The following is a 19022-nucleotide window of genomic DNA, read 5'->3' as shown; positions in this document are numbered from 1 at the left end:
TTCCTAAAGGTAATGAAATCCTAATAAAGCAGAGGTACCTCTGGTTGGTACACTAACTGGTTGTGAGTATATTACAATATTGTCATCATATTGGTTTGCTGGAAAATCACTAGAATGACAAAAGCTTACTGAATCAAAGCACAATATGTCTATATGCTATTACAAAGTAGTAACATTTTAACTAAAAATGAAAGTCATAATTCTGTGAAAGTATGATCTGACTTCTTTTAGCAGAGGGGGAAAGGAAGGAAGAGATATGATTTTACTGAATCAATAATCAAGGAAAAGGGAATATTTTTTTAAGTTGCATTTTAAGTGAAAATTACGTGCTCTTCATTGTAAGAGAACATTTAGATATGAGTAGTTTTTATGTGTGTAAGTTAATTGTGGTCTCTGCTCTGATTTCAGAGAGCTGAAGCTATGTTCCACCCTGTGGACACTACGTTGTTTGAAAGCCAGCCTGTTGCCAGTGCTTCTGAAGCTAGAGATGACCCCTTCCCAGATGTCCGTTGTGTTCTTAGAATCATTGTTGATAATGTTTCCCACCATATTAGTCTAGAAATGTTGCATGAGGTAATGAGGATTGCTTGTAGAAATAGTTAAAATCTCTTCCAATGTTGCCATTATAAATCCATTAACTCTTCTCTTTTTTTTTTAAAGATACCTGTATATCCTTAATTGTTTAAATGGGCACTGTCATTTTTAAATGATTTGTTGCAATTTAGGAATCTATAATTGAATCAGTTTTGAACAGGAAAAAACAGTCAAAAAAGCTTCTGTACTCAGCTTTCCATGTTGTCTTTGATTTCTTTTAGTTCCTTGTTTTTTGGGGAAGCAGCAACAAACTTGAAGTGTTATTTCTGATTTATGCACGGTAAACTAGTGAAATACTGATTGTTAAGAGCCCGTGGAACAGCACTTTAGCACTCTGCATTGAGTAACTTTTGTAGTTTAGGTTATGTTTTCAGGTTTTAGATGCACTTTTATAATTTGATGCAAGTGATGTAATATACAAGTACAGTTGCTTGGACAAATGTTTTTCATTGTTCATTGGCTGTTAGAATGCCATTTATTTCAACTGCTGCTGAAAGCCTGCAACAGTGGTGGGCTAATAGCTATGAAAGACATCACCATAACTCCTACTAGGGGATGTGCTATGCTGTTGAGAACTATAAGTTTAAAGCCAATAACTTTAGGAGACTATTGCTTTGTGTCTGAAGCATTTGCCAATACTTTATTTTTTTCAGGTGTTGCAAAGTGTTTAATACTTGAAGCTTTTGTAATTGCTAGTAAATTTGTGCAATAAAAACATGCCCAAGTATGAGTTTCTTCAATTAATGGATTTAAAAGAATTGTGATGTTTTTACAGGAACCTGCAGTCCTAGGAGAAGATTTTTTGCTGCTCTTGTAGCATCTGAAACAACAGCTGATTGTTACCAACACTTTTTTTCTGTTATTTATTAATATTTTCCCTTTCTCTGTATCTCCCCCTCATGATACTGATTAACTAGTATACTAGCTGTCACTTTGTTGTAGCAATTTGGCTGATCTAAACTTATATTTGTATCTATGAGTATTGTTAAGTCATTGAGCTTGTGCAAATACTATGTCAACTGCTCAGGAGTATTAGTGCACTCAGAATAACTAAGAACAAACTTCTGTGGTTATGGGACCTGTATTAGCTTAATACTGCAATAGCAACTCCAGAATCTAATCTCATGTGGGTTTTGTTTTGTTTTGTCTTCTATTAAGCAGGCAGTGAAAGAAGAGATTGTTGTTAATTTACCATAATTTGATTAATGTTTACTTCAGTGCAGCAGAACTGTATTTTCAGTCTTTGAATTGCCAACTACTTTTGCAATAGATTCAGAAAATTAAAAATATTTGAGAAGGAAGCTTATTTGGAGATCTTAACAGGGGACAATCTCCTCTAGTTAAAGCAGTGCTTTGGGCCTGATAGCTGCAATGTAACACTACTTTGTAAGTGTGGTACAGTTAGTGGAAGCGAAAATTTTCACTGTTAAGTATAGCATCATATGGAACACTAGTAGGCAAGCTGTCGTCCAAAACTTTGATTATATTTTGTAAGTTATAACTGCTTGTAAAGAAACTAACTGCTTTTTTAACCACAATTCACCTTAAAATATTTATTATAAGAATTAGAATATTGTTAGATTTACAGAAGCAAAATTGGTATATACAGTGGGTTTTAGGTTTAAAACCAAAGAGGAATACATTGATTTTCATTATTTTAAAAATGCCTGTTTGTTCTTGTGGATAAACATGGAAAAGCATATGTTCAGAGGTTGTATTTAGGCTTTTCTTAAGGGGAAGTGCTTTGTGAACAGAGACTTTATTGTTGATCTTAAATTGCTGTGAAAAAAGGTTTGTGTTCTATCTTCTACCACAAAACAATGACTGCAGCATTAAAACCTTGTTTCTGAGAGATTGAAAAGCTGGGCATAAAGGGTTAGGACAGTGTATTTTATATCCATGATTCCAGGCCTAATGGGCTTGCAAGAGATGCTTGTCCTTATCTTTGGCCTTTCTTTCGTTCCAGGCTTAATACTTGTCTGGGGGGTTCTGCTTTCCTGACTTTGCATTGCTTCTAAGTTGTGGGTTTTTTTGTTTTTTGTTTTTTGTTTTTTTTTTTTTTTTTCTAAAACTGTTAGTCCTCCCCAAACTCACCTTCCCTCTTCCACTATTAATTTGGATAGTTTTTCTTCACTTCCATGGTAGCCGTACTTTTTTTGTGGCTTTGCTTTTGTATAGACCCTTTAATGTAGTGTGCACTCCCATTTTGAGTGTATATGTATTTAATTTCTACCTCTTAAAAATTTTTGCAATGCTTGCATTTCCACTAAATCAAATACCATTTAGTTGTAAGTTAGAGGGGTAGGTCCCGAACTGGGTCTTTGTCTTGCTTCCTTCCTTCTTTGTCCTCGAATCTGGACAGTGGGTCTGCGTAATTACTTTTGTGGGCACATCAACCGTTTAAGAGTATTTTTGGTCACCAACTTTGCAGAATTTGTTTGAAATATAGAATATAAATGTGGCTACCTTGAAAGGCAGTTTACAGTTCCCATCTGAATTGACTTGTGAAAGCCCATTTCTTAGACTTCAACTTTGATTATCCACAGTTTCTCTGCAGACACAGGAGAAATGTCTCTTTGGGCTGATCTTTGCTGCTCTTAGCTGAACAGTCATTGCTAAATATTTAAGGAAATTTTATCCTTCTCCATCTCTTGTCACCTTTATTTTTTTTTTAACCTGAAACAGAATTCTGAGTTTACTCAATTTCTGTTCAGCTCCCACAAAATACATAATTTTCAGAAATTTGTATGAAATATTTAATTGCTAGTTTTTAGCATGCAGAAATTATTCATTGTTTCTGAAAGTCCAAATTTTTTCCTTTTCAGATTTTGTCTCCATTTGGGCCTGTCTTAAGGATCATAATCTTCACTAAGTACGGTAAATTCCAAGCTTTAGCTGAGTATGATAATCCAAGGAGCGCATACTGTGCCAAAAAGGTAAGTGTAGTGTATACATATTGATTTGCTTTTTGCTTTTTTGTTTTTCCCCCGCAGTTAAATCAGGAACATTAGGGATAGCTTGTTCATGAACTTAATGACTTCTTATCATTCTAGCACTCTGCTGCACATGAATAACTTTGACATCCTTCATTAGTTAAGAAGATAGCACTATTATCATCAACTGCAAACATAAATGTGTAGCACACACCTCAAGACCTGCACGAGTTTACCATAGTGAAAATCAGAGCTGTCAGTAGTGGTGAGTGATAGGAACTGTAGTTGACCAAGAAGTCTTTTGCTTTTCAAACTAAATGGAATATTTTCAGTGAGGTTCAGTACTAAGAGTAGTATAGTTAAATTCTCAGAGATTAGAGGACCATTACATGTTTCGTGTGTTTCAATTTCAGTGAGAAATTTACAGTAATCCATGTTTTCACCTTAAACTTCTTAATTTCAAACCAGCTGTCCCCTGATTTTTAAAATGCATGTTCTCAATAACACACAGGAGCTCACCTATTTTAGGTGTATTTTCCGTGGTGGGTTAATGTTGGCTGGCTGCTAGACACCCACTAAGCTGCTCTCACTCCCCCTTCCTCAGCAAAACAGGAGGAAAAAATGAGATGAAATAGATCACGGGCTAAGATAAGGACAGGGAGATTGCTCAGCAGTTACTGTCGCAGGCATAAGACTCAACTTGGGAAAGATTGATTTAATTCATTGCCAATTAAAAATAGAGCAGGATAGTGAGGAACAAAAATAAAAACACCTTCCCCACCCACTTACTCCTTCCTCCAAGGCTCAGTTTCACTCCCAACACTTCTACCTTCTCCCCACGAGCAGCACAGGAAGATGTGGAATGAGGCTTGTGGTCAGTCTGTAGCACTTTGTCTCTCTGCTCCTTCCTCCTGATGCTTTTCTCCTGCCACAGTGTGGGTCTTCCCTGTGGGATACAGTCCTTCACAAACTGCTACAGTGTAGGTCCGTCCCCACTGGCTGCAGAGGGCAACCTGCATCACCATGATCTTCTCCAGGGGAATCTCTGCTCCAACACCTGGACCTCCTCCTCCCCATCCTTATCTGTCCTTGGTGTCTGCGGGGTTGCTCTTCTCACATTTTCCTCCTCTCTCTCCCAGCTGTTGCACAGTGTTTTTTCTTAAACACGTTATCATAGAAACACCAGCGGTGTTCTGACAGGCTCTGCTTTGGGCAGTGGCTGACCTGTTTTGGAACTGCCTGGAACTCACTCTGTCCAGCACGAGGCAGCCCCTGGTCTCTTCCCACAGCAGGGCAGCAGTGACACTGCTACCAAAACATTTCCATGTAAACCAAATAACTTTTTTTTTTTCCCCAAAACAATCCTCAGAACTAATTTCCTTATAATAGCTAAATATTTTAATTTCTAGAAAAATATTGTTAATTTCCTTAGTGGGGAGTAGTTTGATAATGAAATGTTAAGAGCTGAGACATCAAAGATGTTTGCAGAAGGAACAGCAGTGACACAAATCATCACATTGTAATACTTGAACTGGGAAGTGAAAAATAAAGACAGAAAATGAAGTACTTTACTTGAAACTAATCCTGAGACACTTTGTATTTCTTTTTAACCTGTGTGGTCACCTCAGTATTAGTAAATAAACAAAACCAGTTTGGAAGTTCCATTAGAAGTTATAAAGAAAAATAGATTCTGCTAAGTATTAAGTGGTATTTATTATAGTATTCATTTTTTTCAAAAAATTACTGAAATGGAATGGAACTCTCACCCTACTTTCATTACTGAAGTTGCTTCCTTCTCAGCTTCAAAATTAAAAGCACTGAATATTTATCTATTGTTGTCTGCCCTTTAGTCCAGTAAGTAAATTCACTATGTGTTTTAGAGATTAAGTATATATTGGAAGTCAGTAAAGGTAGTGGGGATGATAACCTGTTAATTAGCAATAGCAGATTTTCTTAAAGAATAGCCTTAATAATAAGTTATACTTTATTTAAAAATTTCTCAGAAATTATACTTTCAGTCTAGATTATATTAAATAAGTGTAACAAACCAGTATCTTTTGAGTGTTGTTTGTTTTTTTCCCATCATCATTCCTTTAAGACTGATTTAGGTAGAGAATAATACTTAAGTGATCTTTCTGACCATAGCTGCTCCTAAACATATGGATTTTATAGAATCACTTAGGTTTAAAAGATCTTTATGGTCATTTAATCCAACTGCTAATCCAGCACTGTTAAGTCCACCTCTAAACCATGTCCCTAAGAACCTCATCTACATGCTTTTTAAACCTCTCCAGGGTTGGTGACTCCACCACTTCCCTGGGCAGCCTGTTCCAGTGCCTGACAACCCTTCCTGTGAAGAATTTTTCCCTGATATCCAATCTACACCTGCTCTGGCACAACTTGAGGCTGTTTCCTCTTGTCCTATCACTTGGTAGGAGAAGAGACGAACACCCTGCATGTTCCAGCATCCTCTCAGGTAGCTGCAGACAGTGATAAGGTCTCCCCTCAGCCTCCTTTTTTCCAGGCTAAAGAGCCCCAGCTCCCTCAACCACTCCTCATCAGACTTGTGCTCCAGGCCCTTCATGTAAGTGACAGTTACATACAATAAAAATCTGCAAATTAGTACTGCTGCTAGCATCTGATATTGCGTGTTGAGGTTAGAAGCACAGCTAGAAAGACAAGTCATACTTAAAGCTGTGTTTTGTCCATTGGCACAAGGTGACATAGTACTTCCTAATTAGTGGACTAAACTAGTAATCTACACAGGAGGTTTAGGTAAGGATAATGGCCGTATGATTGTCTACTTGGTGTTTAAAAGCAGCACCTTAAAAACAAACAGTGAATTTCTGTTCGGATACAACTGTGGGTTGAAAATAAAACAGACAACTAGCAGTGGCTGCTGATATGTGTTTTGTCTGTGAAAATCTAATTATTTTTCTTCAGACTCTGAATGGCCAGGGTATCTTCACTTCAGACTGCTTTATACGTGTTGATTACTCCAAGTTTACTAGCCTTGCTATAAAGTACAACAATGAGAAAAGTAGAGATTTCACTCGGCTTGACTTGCCTTCTGGTGATGGTCAGATATACATGGATCAACCCATAGCTGCTGCCTATGGTAAGAAACTTTCACTTTCAGTGATAAATACACTATAAGGTCATTATGCTTTTATGTTGCATTTATACTATGGGTTCATAACAGATTCATAGACGGGGATATTTTGTATACATTTCTGTTTGTCAGGTCCAGTAAAGTTTGTATGGAAAGCAGCAAGTCCTACTCAAGATAAATGAATATCTGAAACTGTAACATGAGGAATGCTCTTGGGCAAATTAAAAGTGTCACAAAGCTAAATAAGTAAAATGCTGTGAAGTATCATTGATACAGGATGTATAATAAATGTTGGATGTCAAATATTCAATGACAGTCATCTAAATTTGCCAGTGGTTGCCTAGCGCTACTTGAAAATAAGTGTTCTAAGGGTGTTAGCTCTTATTCATTGATATTTTAGGATAACTGTCTGCTGTAACAAACAAAACCATAAGAAACTTAGAAATGCTGCACTGATCTATGTATGTTTTGTAGTAACCTTCTAAAACATGAAATTGTTTAAATTTTATTGGATTTTAGTATTTGTTTCCTTTGCACAGAGGAGACAATGTCCCCTTGGAGCCAGACTGGAGGAGCTTTTTTGGTGCAAACAGCTCTTGGATGCTTATTTAGTCAGCTTTGGTAATCAGATCATCAAACAGAATATTCTGTTGACATGGCAGAAGTACTCACAGTGCAATTTGAGTGATTTTTCGCCATTTTTCTTTCTCACTAATGACAACCATTATCAATAATACACAGCTAAGAACCATCTCTGCTGTTGAATAGTATCTACTGTCCAGTTGGTTAGAATGGTAGCAAAGACTGGGGAAGAACTCCCCTTTTTCTTTAGTTTTGTGTGATGGCTATGGCAGATACTGCAGATACTGTGTTTGGGGTATTTTTGTGTGTTTGGGAAGTTTTTTTGGGGGAGGGAGGGAGGGGCTAGTTGGCTTTGGTAGCTCAGAAAGTGAGCTATACTCACTAGTTTCTCAAGTGTTTTTGCTGGTACCCTTAAAGAGTGACTTTGGATCTTTATGTAATGTACAACCATCTATTTTGTTTGTTTGGTTGGTTTTTTGTTTGTTGTTGTTTTGAGGATTTGCCATATAGCAACATGGAAACATGCTGTTATAGATCTGGTATGTTCTGATTAGACTTACACAATTTGAAATGTCAATGAAAAAGTACAATTGGAGTAGATTAAGGACAAACCTGCTTGTAGGGCAGAGATAACATTATACACATGTTTTTGGAGGATAATACATGGATGCTTCTCCGTTTCTTCTCCCCTCACTCTTCCAAGCTTGAAATTGCTAGTAATCTCATTTTTGGTCTGAACACTTACTGTAATAACAAGAACACCAGAGGTGCTGGTGTAAGGAAAAGTCTGACGTCTCAGTCAAAACCTGTCTGTAGTACAGCCACAGCGAAGCAGCTGCATAGGTATTTTCTTTTTAAAAAATAGCTGTAGGCTGGTAGGGGTACGCTTCCAGCCTTTCTGTCAGCGGTAACAACATGCATATGTTGCCACAGCATGTTCTGATAGTCCTCAGTTGCTTGACGTGAGGAAAAGATGTTGGGAGTCATGTCAGCACTTAGACTTTTGTGTTATTGCTGGTGGATGTTGTTTTGATGGAGAATTATAAGTAGGTAACTATCAGAATAATACATCCAGCTTTTCTGTAGACTTGAAGCTAGCTTAATAGCAAAACTGAACTGGTCTTGAAACTTGGTTGGGGTTTTTTTCCCTATTTTTTGTTTTGGTTTTGGTGGAAAAAATAATGCACTGGAAACAAGCAGAATTTGTGAATGTTTTGTGTTTGTAGATTTTGCTCACCCAGGGAGCATAAACAGAGATATGTGAATTAGCTTGCTTTGAAAGGTAGATGCTAACCATGATGCAAATGATTTTACGCACAAAAAATGCAATGAAGAATTCCAGATCTTTCTTCATTAGCTCTGTTTCACAATTTTTACATGCCTGATTATGGTATCAGTATGCAACATGCAGGTCTCATTTGGCAGAATACAAGTGCTTTATCTATTTATTCATTAATGTTTCCATTACCATTCTTGGATAGCGAAGAAATTGACACCTATATTGTCAGAATCTGACAGGATAATGCACCAGTGCATGTATTTTGAGAATACAATGACTTTCTATGGTGTGATAAATGTATTGGGTTGTTTGTATGAAAGGCACTTTGTGGCTACAGATAAGGGGAGGCATAATGTGGTGCAGTATTCATGAATACTTGATCTGTGGTGTCAGTTTCATTTGTTGTTTTTGTTATTCATAAGGGATACTTCTTATTGTATTATATCATCCCTGTCAATAACCATCTGAATGTAGATTTTTGTAGTCAATGGTGAATATTTGAGTAGTTAAACAAATGTGTTGCTAAGCTTGCAGAATGTATTTGTGTTTTTAAAAAGCAAAATAGGTATACTTTATGCATCCCGATAGCCAGTAAAATTCAGAACCTCAGATTCATTGTGGCTGTTTGTTATGTAGCCCATGCTGGTTTTAGAAATATCTAGGAAACAGTTGTATCTCATTGTGACAAAATGCCTTTGGGTGTATTTACTTCTAGAAAATTTCTAGAGTGCATTTCCATTGTGTGAATAAAAACAGTTGAACATTGCACCACAGCTGTTTTCACTTGAATGAATACTAATCTATGTTGTGCTTTCCTGTTCAAAATGGTCTAAATTGCAGTTTGCTCTGACTTCATTTTGGAGAGGGACACTAAGGTGGATAGGGATATTTGCCTTCAAAAGTGGCTGAAAATTGTCTTTGTAAAACATAAATCTTAGATTTTGATTAGAGTTTTTAACCCAAACATTTTATAAAAGGTGTAATCAGGCTCCCCAGGGAGGTGTCACAGCCTCAGGTCTGATAGTGTTCAAGAAGAGACTGGACAACACCCTCAGACACACGGTGTGAACTGTGGGGTTGTCCTGTGCAGGAACAGGAGTTGGACTCCATGATCATTGTGGGTCCCTTCCAGCTCAGGACGTTCTGTCATTCTGTGATAATTGCTGGCTGAGGTCAGAATATCAACAATGGAATCTGATTCTCATTGCTGAAGTCTCTTCTGTCTTCCAAAAATTTAGAATGTTTTGTTTTAATTAAATGTGTCTGCTCTCTCTAGGCATCCAAAATAATATTGTACCATCATATACAGGGGCTGCTGGGTTTACTCCAAACATGAGCTTTTCTCAAGGTGCTGGTAAGTTTCTACTTTCTAAAATACGGTGTCTGCATTTGGGGCTAATGGTGTATCTGAGTACACCTGTGTTCAGAGCAAATTGTTTTCAAATATATCAGTCAGAACATGATGTTCATTTCAGTCATTCTGATTCTCTTTTTCATACTCTTCAGTAAAATTACTTTCTGTAATTAAAAATACATGCTGATGTAGTTTGTAATTTAATAAGTGAAGAAATTAAAAGCCATTATGAAGATCACTGTAAGAGAAGAAACTAAGCAGCTGGTTTTCTAAGAATCATAAGACCTCAGAGACATTCAAAACTAAAGCAGGAAGTCTCCCCTCTTCTGAACATACAATAGGAAATAAGTAGTCTTCTAGACTCAGCGATCTTTTCCTTTCTAGTACTGGATAAACCTCTGTGCTGAATTTTTTTTTTTTTATTCTTTCTTGGGCTGCAATTTATGTCCCCTTTTGTTTAGATCTGTTGGCATTGTTGAATATTTCTTCATCTCTGGAGGGGAGATACTTCCTGCTTTATTGGTCAGATACTAGGAAAAACTAAATTCTTTAAAAGCATTTTTAATTGAATATTGACGTTTTTGCCAAATGTAACCTGCTTTTGTCTTCTAAAAATGTCTTTTCCACTTTGAGTTGTCAAGTGATGTTATTAATATCCTTCCAGGTAGTTTGGTTCCACCTCTTCCTACAGCAGTTCGTTCTCTTGCACCACCTGGACAGAGAACTTACCCTGATTTTTCAGAAAATTCTGTTTTACTGGTCAGCAACCTCAACCCTAATGTGAGTTTGTTTGGTGGAACTGATGCAAGTATCAACTTCTACTAACTGCCAGAATCCTTCTTGCAAATTGATGGTAGCTGAAGTAATAAGAGAGGAGGTCTCTATGCTAATAATATAAAAAACCAGGATAGCTCTACTCTTGTTTAAGATAGTTTGCAATATTGATGAGGTTTAAAAACTCCAGTCAGCAGTGAAAGCTTCCCAACACAATTTACTTTAGGTAACCTATGTTAGCAGCATATCTAGTGTTAATAATTTGAGAAAAGTCTGTGGTGAGACCTGAGAAATGTTTGAACAGGTAAACAGTATATATTATGACTAAACTTACTGGTATGTCTGTTAATATGGCTCCTCTGTGTGCTACTTTATCATCAGAGAAAGTGAAGAATTTTTAGTTTGTTATAGATGATAAGGAATTAGAGAAACAGGAGGGAAGAGAAAAGGAGATAAAAGTATACAAAATCAAGGACCTTTCAAAACATTGATAGGATCTTTCTAGTTTTGCAAGTTTTCCCAGGTTGGATAGGAAGAACATATGTGCACTTTGCTATTGACACTAAATCAATTTTTAAAAATTAATAACTACGCATGTTCACTTCTCATAGTACCACACAGATTTTTTTTTTTTATGTTTTGCTAGTAAAATTGCCAAGGACAACTCGGATAGCTATTTTGTAGTGGAAATGACTGTTTTATAAGCCTACTCCTGTTACTTAAGTATTACACATTGATCTGTGCTTAATTAAAAGCTGTGCACATCTCTTAAAAAAAAATAAATATATATATATGTATATCAAGCTTTAGAACTTATAACACAGTTCTACTTGACTGTTGATAAGCAGTTCTACTACTGCAATGTAAAATTCTTATTTTGCATGCTCATTAGATTCATTTAACTAGAAAAACTGATAACTTCCATTATGCCAGTAAGCCCTAATTTTATCTTCACGTTACTGAGGTTTAGAAATTGGTTGACCAGTTCCTTGAATATTTAAGTTATTGCCATGTTTCTGGCTTTGTAATAATAGCTGAATCCCACAGTAAGCATCAAAAGAAACAGCTGCAGATTAGATTAGGACTGAGATAAGCTGATTTTTCTTTGATTTGTTAATCTATCAGTTAATTTCTGATTATTGTGGAGGATATGTTTTCTGCAGCTGATCTTTCAAGATAAATCTCAAGTTGTAAGAGTGTGTTTTTTAAGAATAATCATATGTGACCATTTTAGGACATTGCTGTTTTAGTTAATATGAATCATCTAAGAAGTCAGGTAGAACTTTCTGCTGTAATGCATGATACAACATAAATGCATTAAATAATGCTTAACCTCTTAAAAGGTAAAAAATAAGAATGTTCAACAACATTAATTGTTGGATATATAAATTGTTGTAAATATATTTCTTGGCAACTTTTTAACACTTATTCTTCAGTAGTATTTGTCTGAGCCCTGTCACTTCTTTTTCTATGTATAGAAAATCTGGTTGACCTTATTCCTTATTTCAATTTATGTTTTTCCCCTGTTGCAGGGTTTCAGTATGCATTAGAGCATTCCCTCATGACTTTTAAATTAGCTGGTTTTGTCTTCCATAAAAAACATTTTTAGCAGAAGTACTGCAGTCTCATTTTGCTAAGAAATGTCTTTAAACTCCATGCTGAGTTAAAATATTTGGGCCAGAAGGATAAAATCTGGAAGCATTTAAATTTTACAGGGTTAGTAATTGTTCCTTATCACTAAGTGCTGATGATAAAAGGGTATGGGCTTGCACTTAGGCTGCAGTATCTTCCAGTTTTAAATCATTTAGGTATGTTTGGTATAGGTTTGAAGCATTGTGAGTTCAGACTGAACTGGGCTGGAGTGTGTGAGTGGTGCTTATGATGATCAGGTGTTCTTAGGACTCATTACTGGCAAAGCCTTTGCCTCAGTTGATTAAAATCTGTCTGTGTTAGGGTGCATTATCGTCTTTGGTGCTTACAGAGTTTGATACACAAAGACTTAATTAAAAATCACTGAAGAAAAGTGATTTCTTTCAATGTTTAGTTCACAGCTTCCAATAAAACACAATTTAAATACCCCTTTCTGTATACTTCATGTATAAAGATTTCAGTGGTGTGTGTATCAGGTCATGGTCACATACAGAGATGGGAACAAAACTGAAGACAAAACAAACACATTTAGAGCTGACTCGTTTTAGTTTGGTAGTTGTCTGCTGTGTAGAAAATACAGAGGAGTTCTTGAATGCTCTTTTCTATTTCTAATTTAGCAAATAGCTTTAATTGTTCAGAGAATGAACTGCTAGCTTGGAAAGAATAAGTTCAAATAATTAAGCTACAATATATTAACTTATTTGACATAACAGGCTGACTCTTGAGTGATGAAAATGCATGAGCTGAAGTGTTAGCTTGTTTAAATATTTTATATGGGCATAACATTCTTATTAGTATATATTTGCTATACACTGCAGTTATTGGAGGTAATGGCTTTGAGAGACAGGTTTTTGTATTAGTGTGCAGTATCTCTTCCATTATTTTTATTTACCATGCACTTAAGGAATAGATTTCTTTATTTGCATGACTTTAAAAATAATAAACTCATTTTATCATTTAAACAGGCCGTCACACCCTATGGACTTTTCATTCTATTTGGTAAGATATATCAAATATACCTTGAGAAACTACAGGGCTGGCATTCTTTTATTTATCTGACACACACTCCATTGTTCTGTCCTTGTCCAGAAAACATGCAAGAGAATGTGCTGGTTTTAAAATGGCAGTAATCTGAGTCAGTAGTTGCAGGCCACATGTACCAAAATGGCAAAATGGTTACAGTGTCAGAAGAATTTCAGTGTGTCATCCAATTTGTTTACTACAAAGAATGGGAAAGCAAAGTAAGATAAAAAAACAGGTTGCATCGGAGGAAACAGAGCACAGAATTGGCACATACCTTAGTTGCACAGCACAATGTTTGGCATAGTAATATTTTAATATGCCTCTGTTAAGAAGACTTCAACACTCTTGCACTGTTTAAAAGCTGTACATAAACATGCAGTTTTATGACTAAGATCCTGGGTTTATTTTTGTTCCCCATTTCTGAGCCTCAGAAAATAATACGCAAACTTGAAAGCTCTCCTTCATCTTAATATTCTAACCAACCAGTTTAATGAGGTGATTATTCTTTGTAACACTAATGTTAGTGAAAAGAAACAGACTTACCCTGTGCTTTTTGTAGTAGTGCTCTGGACACATCTCTTTTTCTGGATTTCCACAGGTATATATGGCAATGTGCATCGTGTGAAGATCATGTTTAGGACAAAAGAAAAGGCTTTGGTTCAGATGGCAGATGCAAACCAGGCTCGATTAGGTACTGATTTTTAGGGCACAGTTATGCTTCAAACTATTGTGAGTGTGATATAGATGAGTAATTTGCTGTCTGCCAGTAACAAGCATAAACAAATTAAATCCATAGTTGTGATGCTTTACTACATGTAAAAACTTTTCCTTGTATAGGTTGATAATGATCTGTCTGCTTTCCTGTGAACAAATTATTTTCCTATAGTGCTTTAGAAAGAATATTCTGTGAATCTTGATCTAGTAAATGTTAGAATTAAGACATCATACATTTTTCCTGTAGTTTATCCTGTATCTAGCTATTTAAGTATAATCAGCTGCTCTTTATTGAAATATGAGTTTACACTTTTGTTGCATTTGGACTGGATGTTATATTGCATCCTTATACTTGTTTTAAATATAGTGTTATGATATAGCCCACCTGCTGGACATGGAAGTTGCAGTGTAAATTTAGAATGCTAACTCTGACACTAAATGGAAGACAATATTAGTATTCAAATAGTCTTTTTTCTTTTTTTCTCCCCCTCCCTTCCTTCCTGTTCAAATTATATTTCCACTGGTTAGCTATCTCCTACTTGAATGGACAGAAGCTTTATGGAAGGGTGCTCCATGCTACTTTTTCAAAACATCACACAGTTCAGCTTCTTCGTGGAGGACGAGATGACCAAGGTCTGACAAAGGACTATAGCAATAGCCCTTTACATCGTTTTAAGATTCCTGGCTCTAAGAACTTCCAGAATATCTTCCCTCCATCTGCCACCCTGCATCTTTCCAACATCCCGTGAGTATCTGCATGTGTAATCTTCTTGGAAAGGCAGTATCCATCCTTTTCGTTATATTCTTAAGTTACAAAGTCTGACATAAGCTTTAAATTTCCTTGGCCTTTTAAAGTTTCCTGAGAATTAGGGTTGTTCTGCTCTGTAGTTAACAATAAGTGAATCCTTTAAATGTGACCTTTTTTTGTTAGCAAAGAGGATAACTGATTGAATGCTCTTCTTTGCAAGTGTTAATACAGTTTACATTTTCTGGACAATATGCTTTTGTTTCTCACCTAAGTCCTGTGTTACAAATTTTTGCGAAGATTGAGGACATGGTTTTTCACATAACGTACTGGAGTTATATTACATCAAATTAATCATTGGCATCATTATGTAATGTAGATGCAGTTATTAACTAATCTAACACTTTTTAAAGAACATTTTCTACAGAATTCTGACCTTTTACGTAGGGGGAAATTGTTTTTAAAAAGATGTATTAAGACACACATATTTTAAAACTGAAACAAGCTTTTTTTTTTTTTTTTCTAGCTTGAATGTTGTCAACAATGTATGGGGTGACAGCCAAACATAACTTTTTACAGGCTTCTTTTGTCAGCTGTGCAGGGAGGGAAAAGGGAAAACCGTGGAATTTTGTCCACTTAAGAGGAAAAAGAAAAGACACTTAAAAATGGTTTTATAGAAAACTTTGAAAATATGGAGTGCCTTAGCAGTAATAACAAGATGAAAGGTATTTCTGAAGGTACCTGTTAAGATCTTAAGTGATTTTTATACAATCAGAATTTAACAGAGGGAGGAATGGGGAAGGATGAAAAGCTATAAAGTGTATCTGAAATATTTTTGTAGCACACTTTTTTGCTGAATTTAGTGTCAAAGCCAAGATGCTTGGGCTAAAGTGTTGACATGGCTTGAGTTGGTGGAGACAGTTTTTGTTGTTCAAATTTAATTTAGAAGCCAGAATTGAGATTTTGATACTATTACAGAACTCTGTGCTCTTTTACAAGCTGACAGGGGTTTGTTTCATTTGTTTTTAATAGGTCCTGTGTTACTGTTGATGATATGAAGAACCTTTTTGCAAGTACCGGATGTACTGTGAAAGCCTGCAGATTTTTCCGGTAAGTTCTCCTGTAAAACTGTTGAGCAAGATTTCATCCTGGAAGATGGCTAGTTGCTTTTTTGGGAAATTCGGTGTGTATATAACTACAGGCAAAATTCCATGTGCATACATCTACAGGCAAAAGCTGTACAGCTATGCCAGTTTTTAAGATAATTCTAATCTTGAAGTGTTAAATGAGATTTCGTTAGCATAATCAAATAAAGAATATTCAGCCTTTTGACAAATTCCATGTGTTCAAAGATAGATAAGCTTAAGGGAAGTAAATACTTGCTTCTTTATATAGAGATACAAGCTGTGTAAATGTGAAATGTCATGTAAAAGATGACACCGAATCTGCTCTAACTTTCCTTAAAGTTTCTTGGGAGTATTATTTTAGCATGATCATATCTGCTAGAATAATCCCATATGTATGGACAATAGAGGTGTTTGTTAGAGGTCTTCAAGCCTTATTTCAACCCTGGTTTTCTTTGAAGTGCAGGGTAATGGAAGAATGGCTTGGCTCCAGGCCTCTGAGCTGCAAAAACCATTTGTAATCTCATTTTAGCAGGTGCAAAATTAGTTCTCATTCTTTCACTGTACAAGTGTTCAGTGTGTGTGTGTGATGTGGCTGAAAAAATATTTGTCACTTCTGAATGTTGCCTTTGCAATGAAAATTTTGTTAGGATTAATAATGGTTCGTATTGTATTTCAGGAATAATTGCAGAACGGCTCTTATCCAGTTGGGCTCTGTGGAAGAAGCAGTTCACGCTCTCATTGAGCTTCACAATCATGACCTTGGACAAAATCGTACCCTCAGAGTTTCCTTCGCAAAACATACAATCTGACTTTTCTGTGAACTTTCTCTTTGAGATTGCATCACAGTTATAGTAAAATTCTCAGAGAGAATGAAACAGCTGTGACAAGCTCTGTCTCTTAAAAGAAAAAGCTCATTCATGCACAAAGAATCAAGTGATGGTATTTTCTGATACTATCAGCCAGTATGTGATCCAAGTTTAATATTCATTAATAGGAAGTTTCTTCTGTGAAACTGCTTTAGCAGCAATATTTGTCATAAAATTTCCTATTGAAAATTATATTTTGACAGCATCCTTTTTGCTTTAATTCTAAATCAGCCTTACTAAACATTTTGGAGTGCTCTTGTTATATACAAAAAAAAAGCGTATTTCCCACAATGCAGTGAGTCTACACAATCAAACACTAATATGAATGTGAAACACTGCTTGAGTTTCTTGGAGAAAAGCAAGCACTGACTGTGAGTGTCTTCTAAATAATATTTATAATACCAGGGTGTGAGTTCATACTTCGGCAAATATTTACAAATAACTCTTTTAAAAAACAGTCCTGTTGTTCATATGGGTTAAATTATTAAAGGCAGTGCCTTCTCCCTGTGGAATGAAAGATATTTGAAAAGTTTCTTTAAGATGTGATATCAGAGACCAATTTGACTTAAGATGTCAAATACCCGTTCCATGGTTATTTTTACTACGAAGCGACATTGTTTAATAGTACTTTAGAGAAAATAAGACATGAAGATAATTTCTTTAAATAATAAAATGTTTACAAACTTGTTGAAAATATTCATGTCTGTCATAATTTGCAAATTTTTAAGAAGTTATTTTTGTTAAGGTCATCTTCGGGGCAAAAAAATTAACCACAGGATTTTTTTGTGCCATATGAGGTCTAATACTTAAATTGCTGTGTATTTAGTTAATTTCTTATGTGCCCTACTGTGTATTTGTGAAACAATAAATAAAGTTTATATGAAATCTTTTTTGCAAACTTTGTCAAAATTATCTTCTTTGTCTTTTTGGCAATGTTTTTCTTTGGATAGAGGAGGGAATGAGGTCTAGCTTGTTGCATAATCATGTAGGGATTCTTCAAATTTACCTGGTTGCAGTTGTCTGATACCAGTACTTGACTGAAAAAAGGTTCACACACAGAAAATGCACTAAATATATATAAATATATACCAAACAACAAATTCACTCTTGTTTCTGGACTTCATCTGACTTGTTGAGATACATTGGCTGCACCAGATATTCTTTTGGGTTCCTACATTTTCTCAGTACTGAACTCCGAGTTGTAAAAAGCTAGCATTCTTTCCTTTGTAAGTATGAAAAATGTTTGATGCTGAATGTCTATTTCTCTTTGGAGCATGAGGTGAGATGCAGTTTTTTTATTCAAAGTACACATGCACTTTTTAAAAATGCAGTCAGAAGTCACTAAATATCCTTTTAGGAGGTTTTTCTTTCTAGTATTTATTTAACCATTTGTAAAGAGGTATTTCTCTCAAAGGTAGCATTTATTTACTTCCAAATACAGCAGAAGTTTGCTTCTGCTGTAATGTTTTGCCACACATTCATTTTGGTTTTTCATTAACTTGTATTAATTGTATGACTTTATTCTGTTTTTCTAGAAGGGCATGACTCTACCATGATCTTAATATTCTGGAGTAAGCTTTTTCAAATCTCTTATTTTTACAAAATTGGCAAGATACTAGCTTTCCTTTCTTTAATGTATGCAAACTAATTAGAGGTGCAACAGCCAATCATAGTAAAGGCGGTGCCAGCACTCTATAGTGCAAAAGAAGTGTGCTATTTGGCAGTAGATAAAATGGTGACTAAATATGTATGTAGCTATAACAAATGCGCTACAACACAAATATTCAGAATGTACTGTTTACTGGAAAATTAATTTGGCTAAGGCATAATAGATAACGTTATCATTAGGATTTGAGATGGTCTTTCCATTTTCTCCTTTCTGAAACAGGTAATTCAGTTTCAAGAAGTTTGAAACTAATTTTTTTTTAAAATTCATGAAAATAAGAAATTGTGTGGTGCCAAAGCACCGTATTAAAAAGTTACACATTTATTATTTTAGCAAAGTGCAATTGTAAGCAGGGTCATTCATTTGCATAGGCCCTTTTTCACCAAGATATTTAATTCTAATTCATGTTTGTGTTTTACCTTGTTAGCAGTCACATTGATATGAGTTAAAGAGAATCATGCTGGACTGGGAATGTTCCTTGTTTACTGCACATAACTCGGTTTGATAACACTAGGCCATTATCCATAAAATACGCTTTGTCACTTTTCTTAAGAATTACAGCTGCAGAGGAGAGGAATCATATTAGAGCTGAATGCAATTCTA

General features: G+C 35.5%; 1 protein-coding gene across 5 annotated transcripts in view; it reads left to right on the top strand.

Annotated features, from left to right (window-relative positions):
• The window catches only part of PTBP3 (polypyrimidine tract binding protein 3), a 37580-nt gene extending 19929 nt beyond the window's left edge, over window positions 1–17651 (top strand). For 2 of the 5 annotated variants that reach the window (XM_065046370.1, XM_065046371.1), the window contains exons 6-15: window positions 409–573; window positions 3420–3530; window positions 6471–6645; window positions 9777–9854; window positions 10519–10634; window positions 13244–13277; window positions 13900–13992; window positions 14544–14760; window positions 15793–15870; window positions 16564–17651. In XM_065046370.1, coding sequence (XP_064902442.1) covers window positions 409–573; window positions 3420–3530; window positions 6471–6645; window positions 9777–9854; window positions 10519–10634; window positions 13244–13277; window positions 13900–13992; window positions 14544–14760; window positions 15793–15870; window positions 16564–16696 — 1200 coding nt within the window. In that variant the 3' untranslated portion in view covers window positions 16697–17651. The remainder of the gene's footprint in view (window positions 1–408; window positions 574–3419; window positions 3531–6470; window positions 6646–9776; window positions 9855–10518; window positions 10635–13243; window positions 13278–13899; window positions 13993–14543; window positions 14761–15792; window positions 15871–16563) is intronic. The other 3 variants (XM_065046369.1, XM_065046372.1, XM_065046373.1) reach the window with 2 other exon arrangements.
• The last annotated feature ends 1371 nt before the right edge of the window (window positions 17652–19022 follow it).

This window comes from Columba livia, chromosome Z (assembly GCF_036013475.1).
Source record: "Columba livia isolate bColLiv1 breed racing homer chromosome Z, bColLiv1.pat.W.v2, whole genome shotgun sequence".
Taxonomy (NCBI): domain Eukaryota; kingdom Metazoa; phylum Chordata; class Aves; order Columbiformes; family Columbidae; genus Columba; species Columba livia.
Note: the sequence above shows the minus strand (reverse complement) of the source record. Positions and strands in the feature narration are given on the sequence as shown.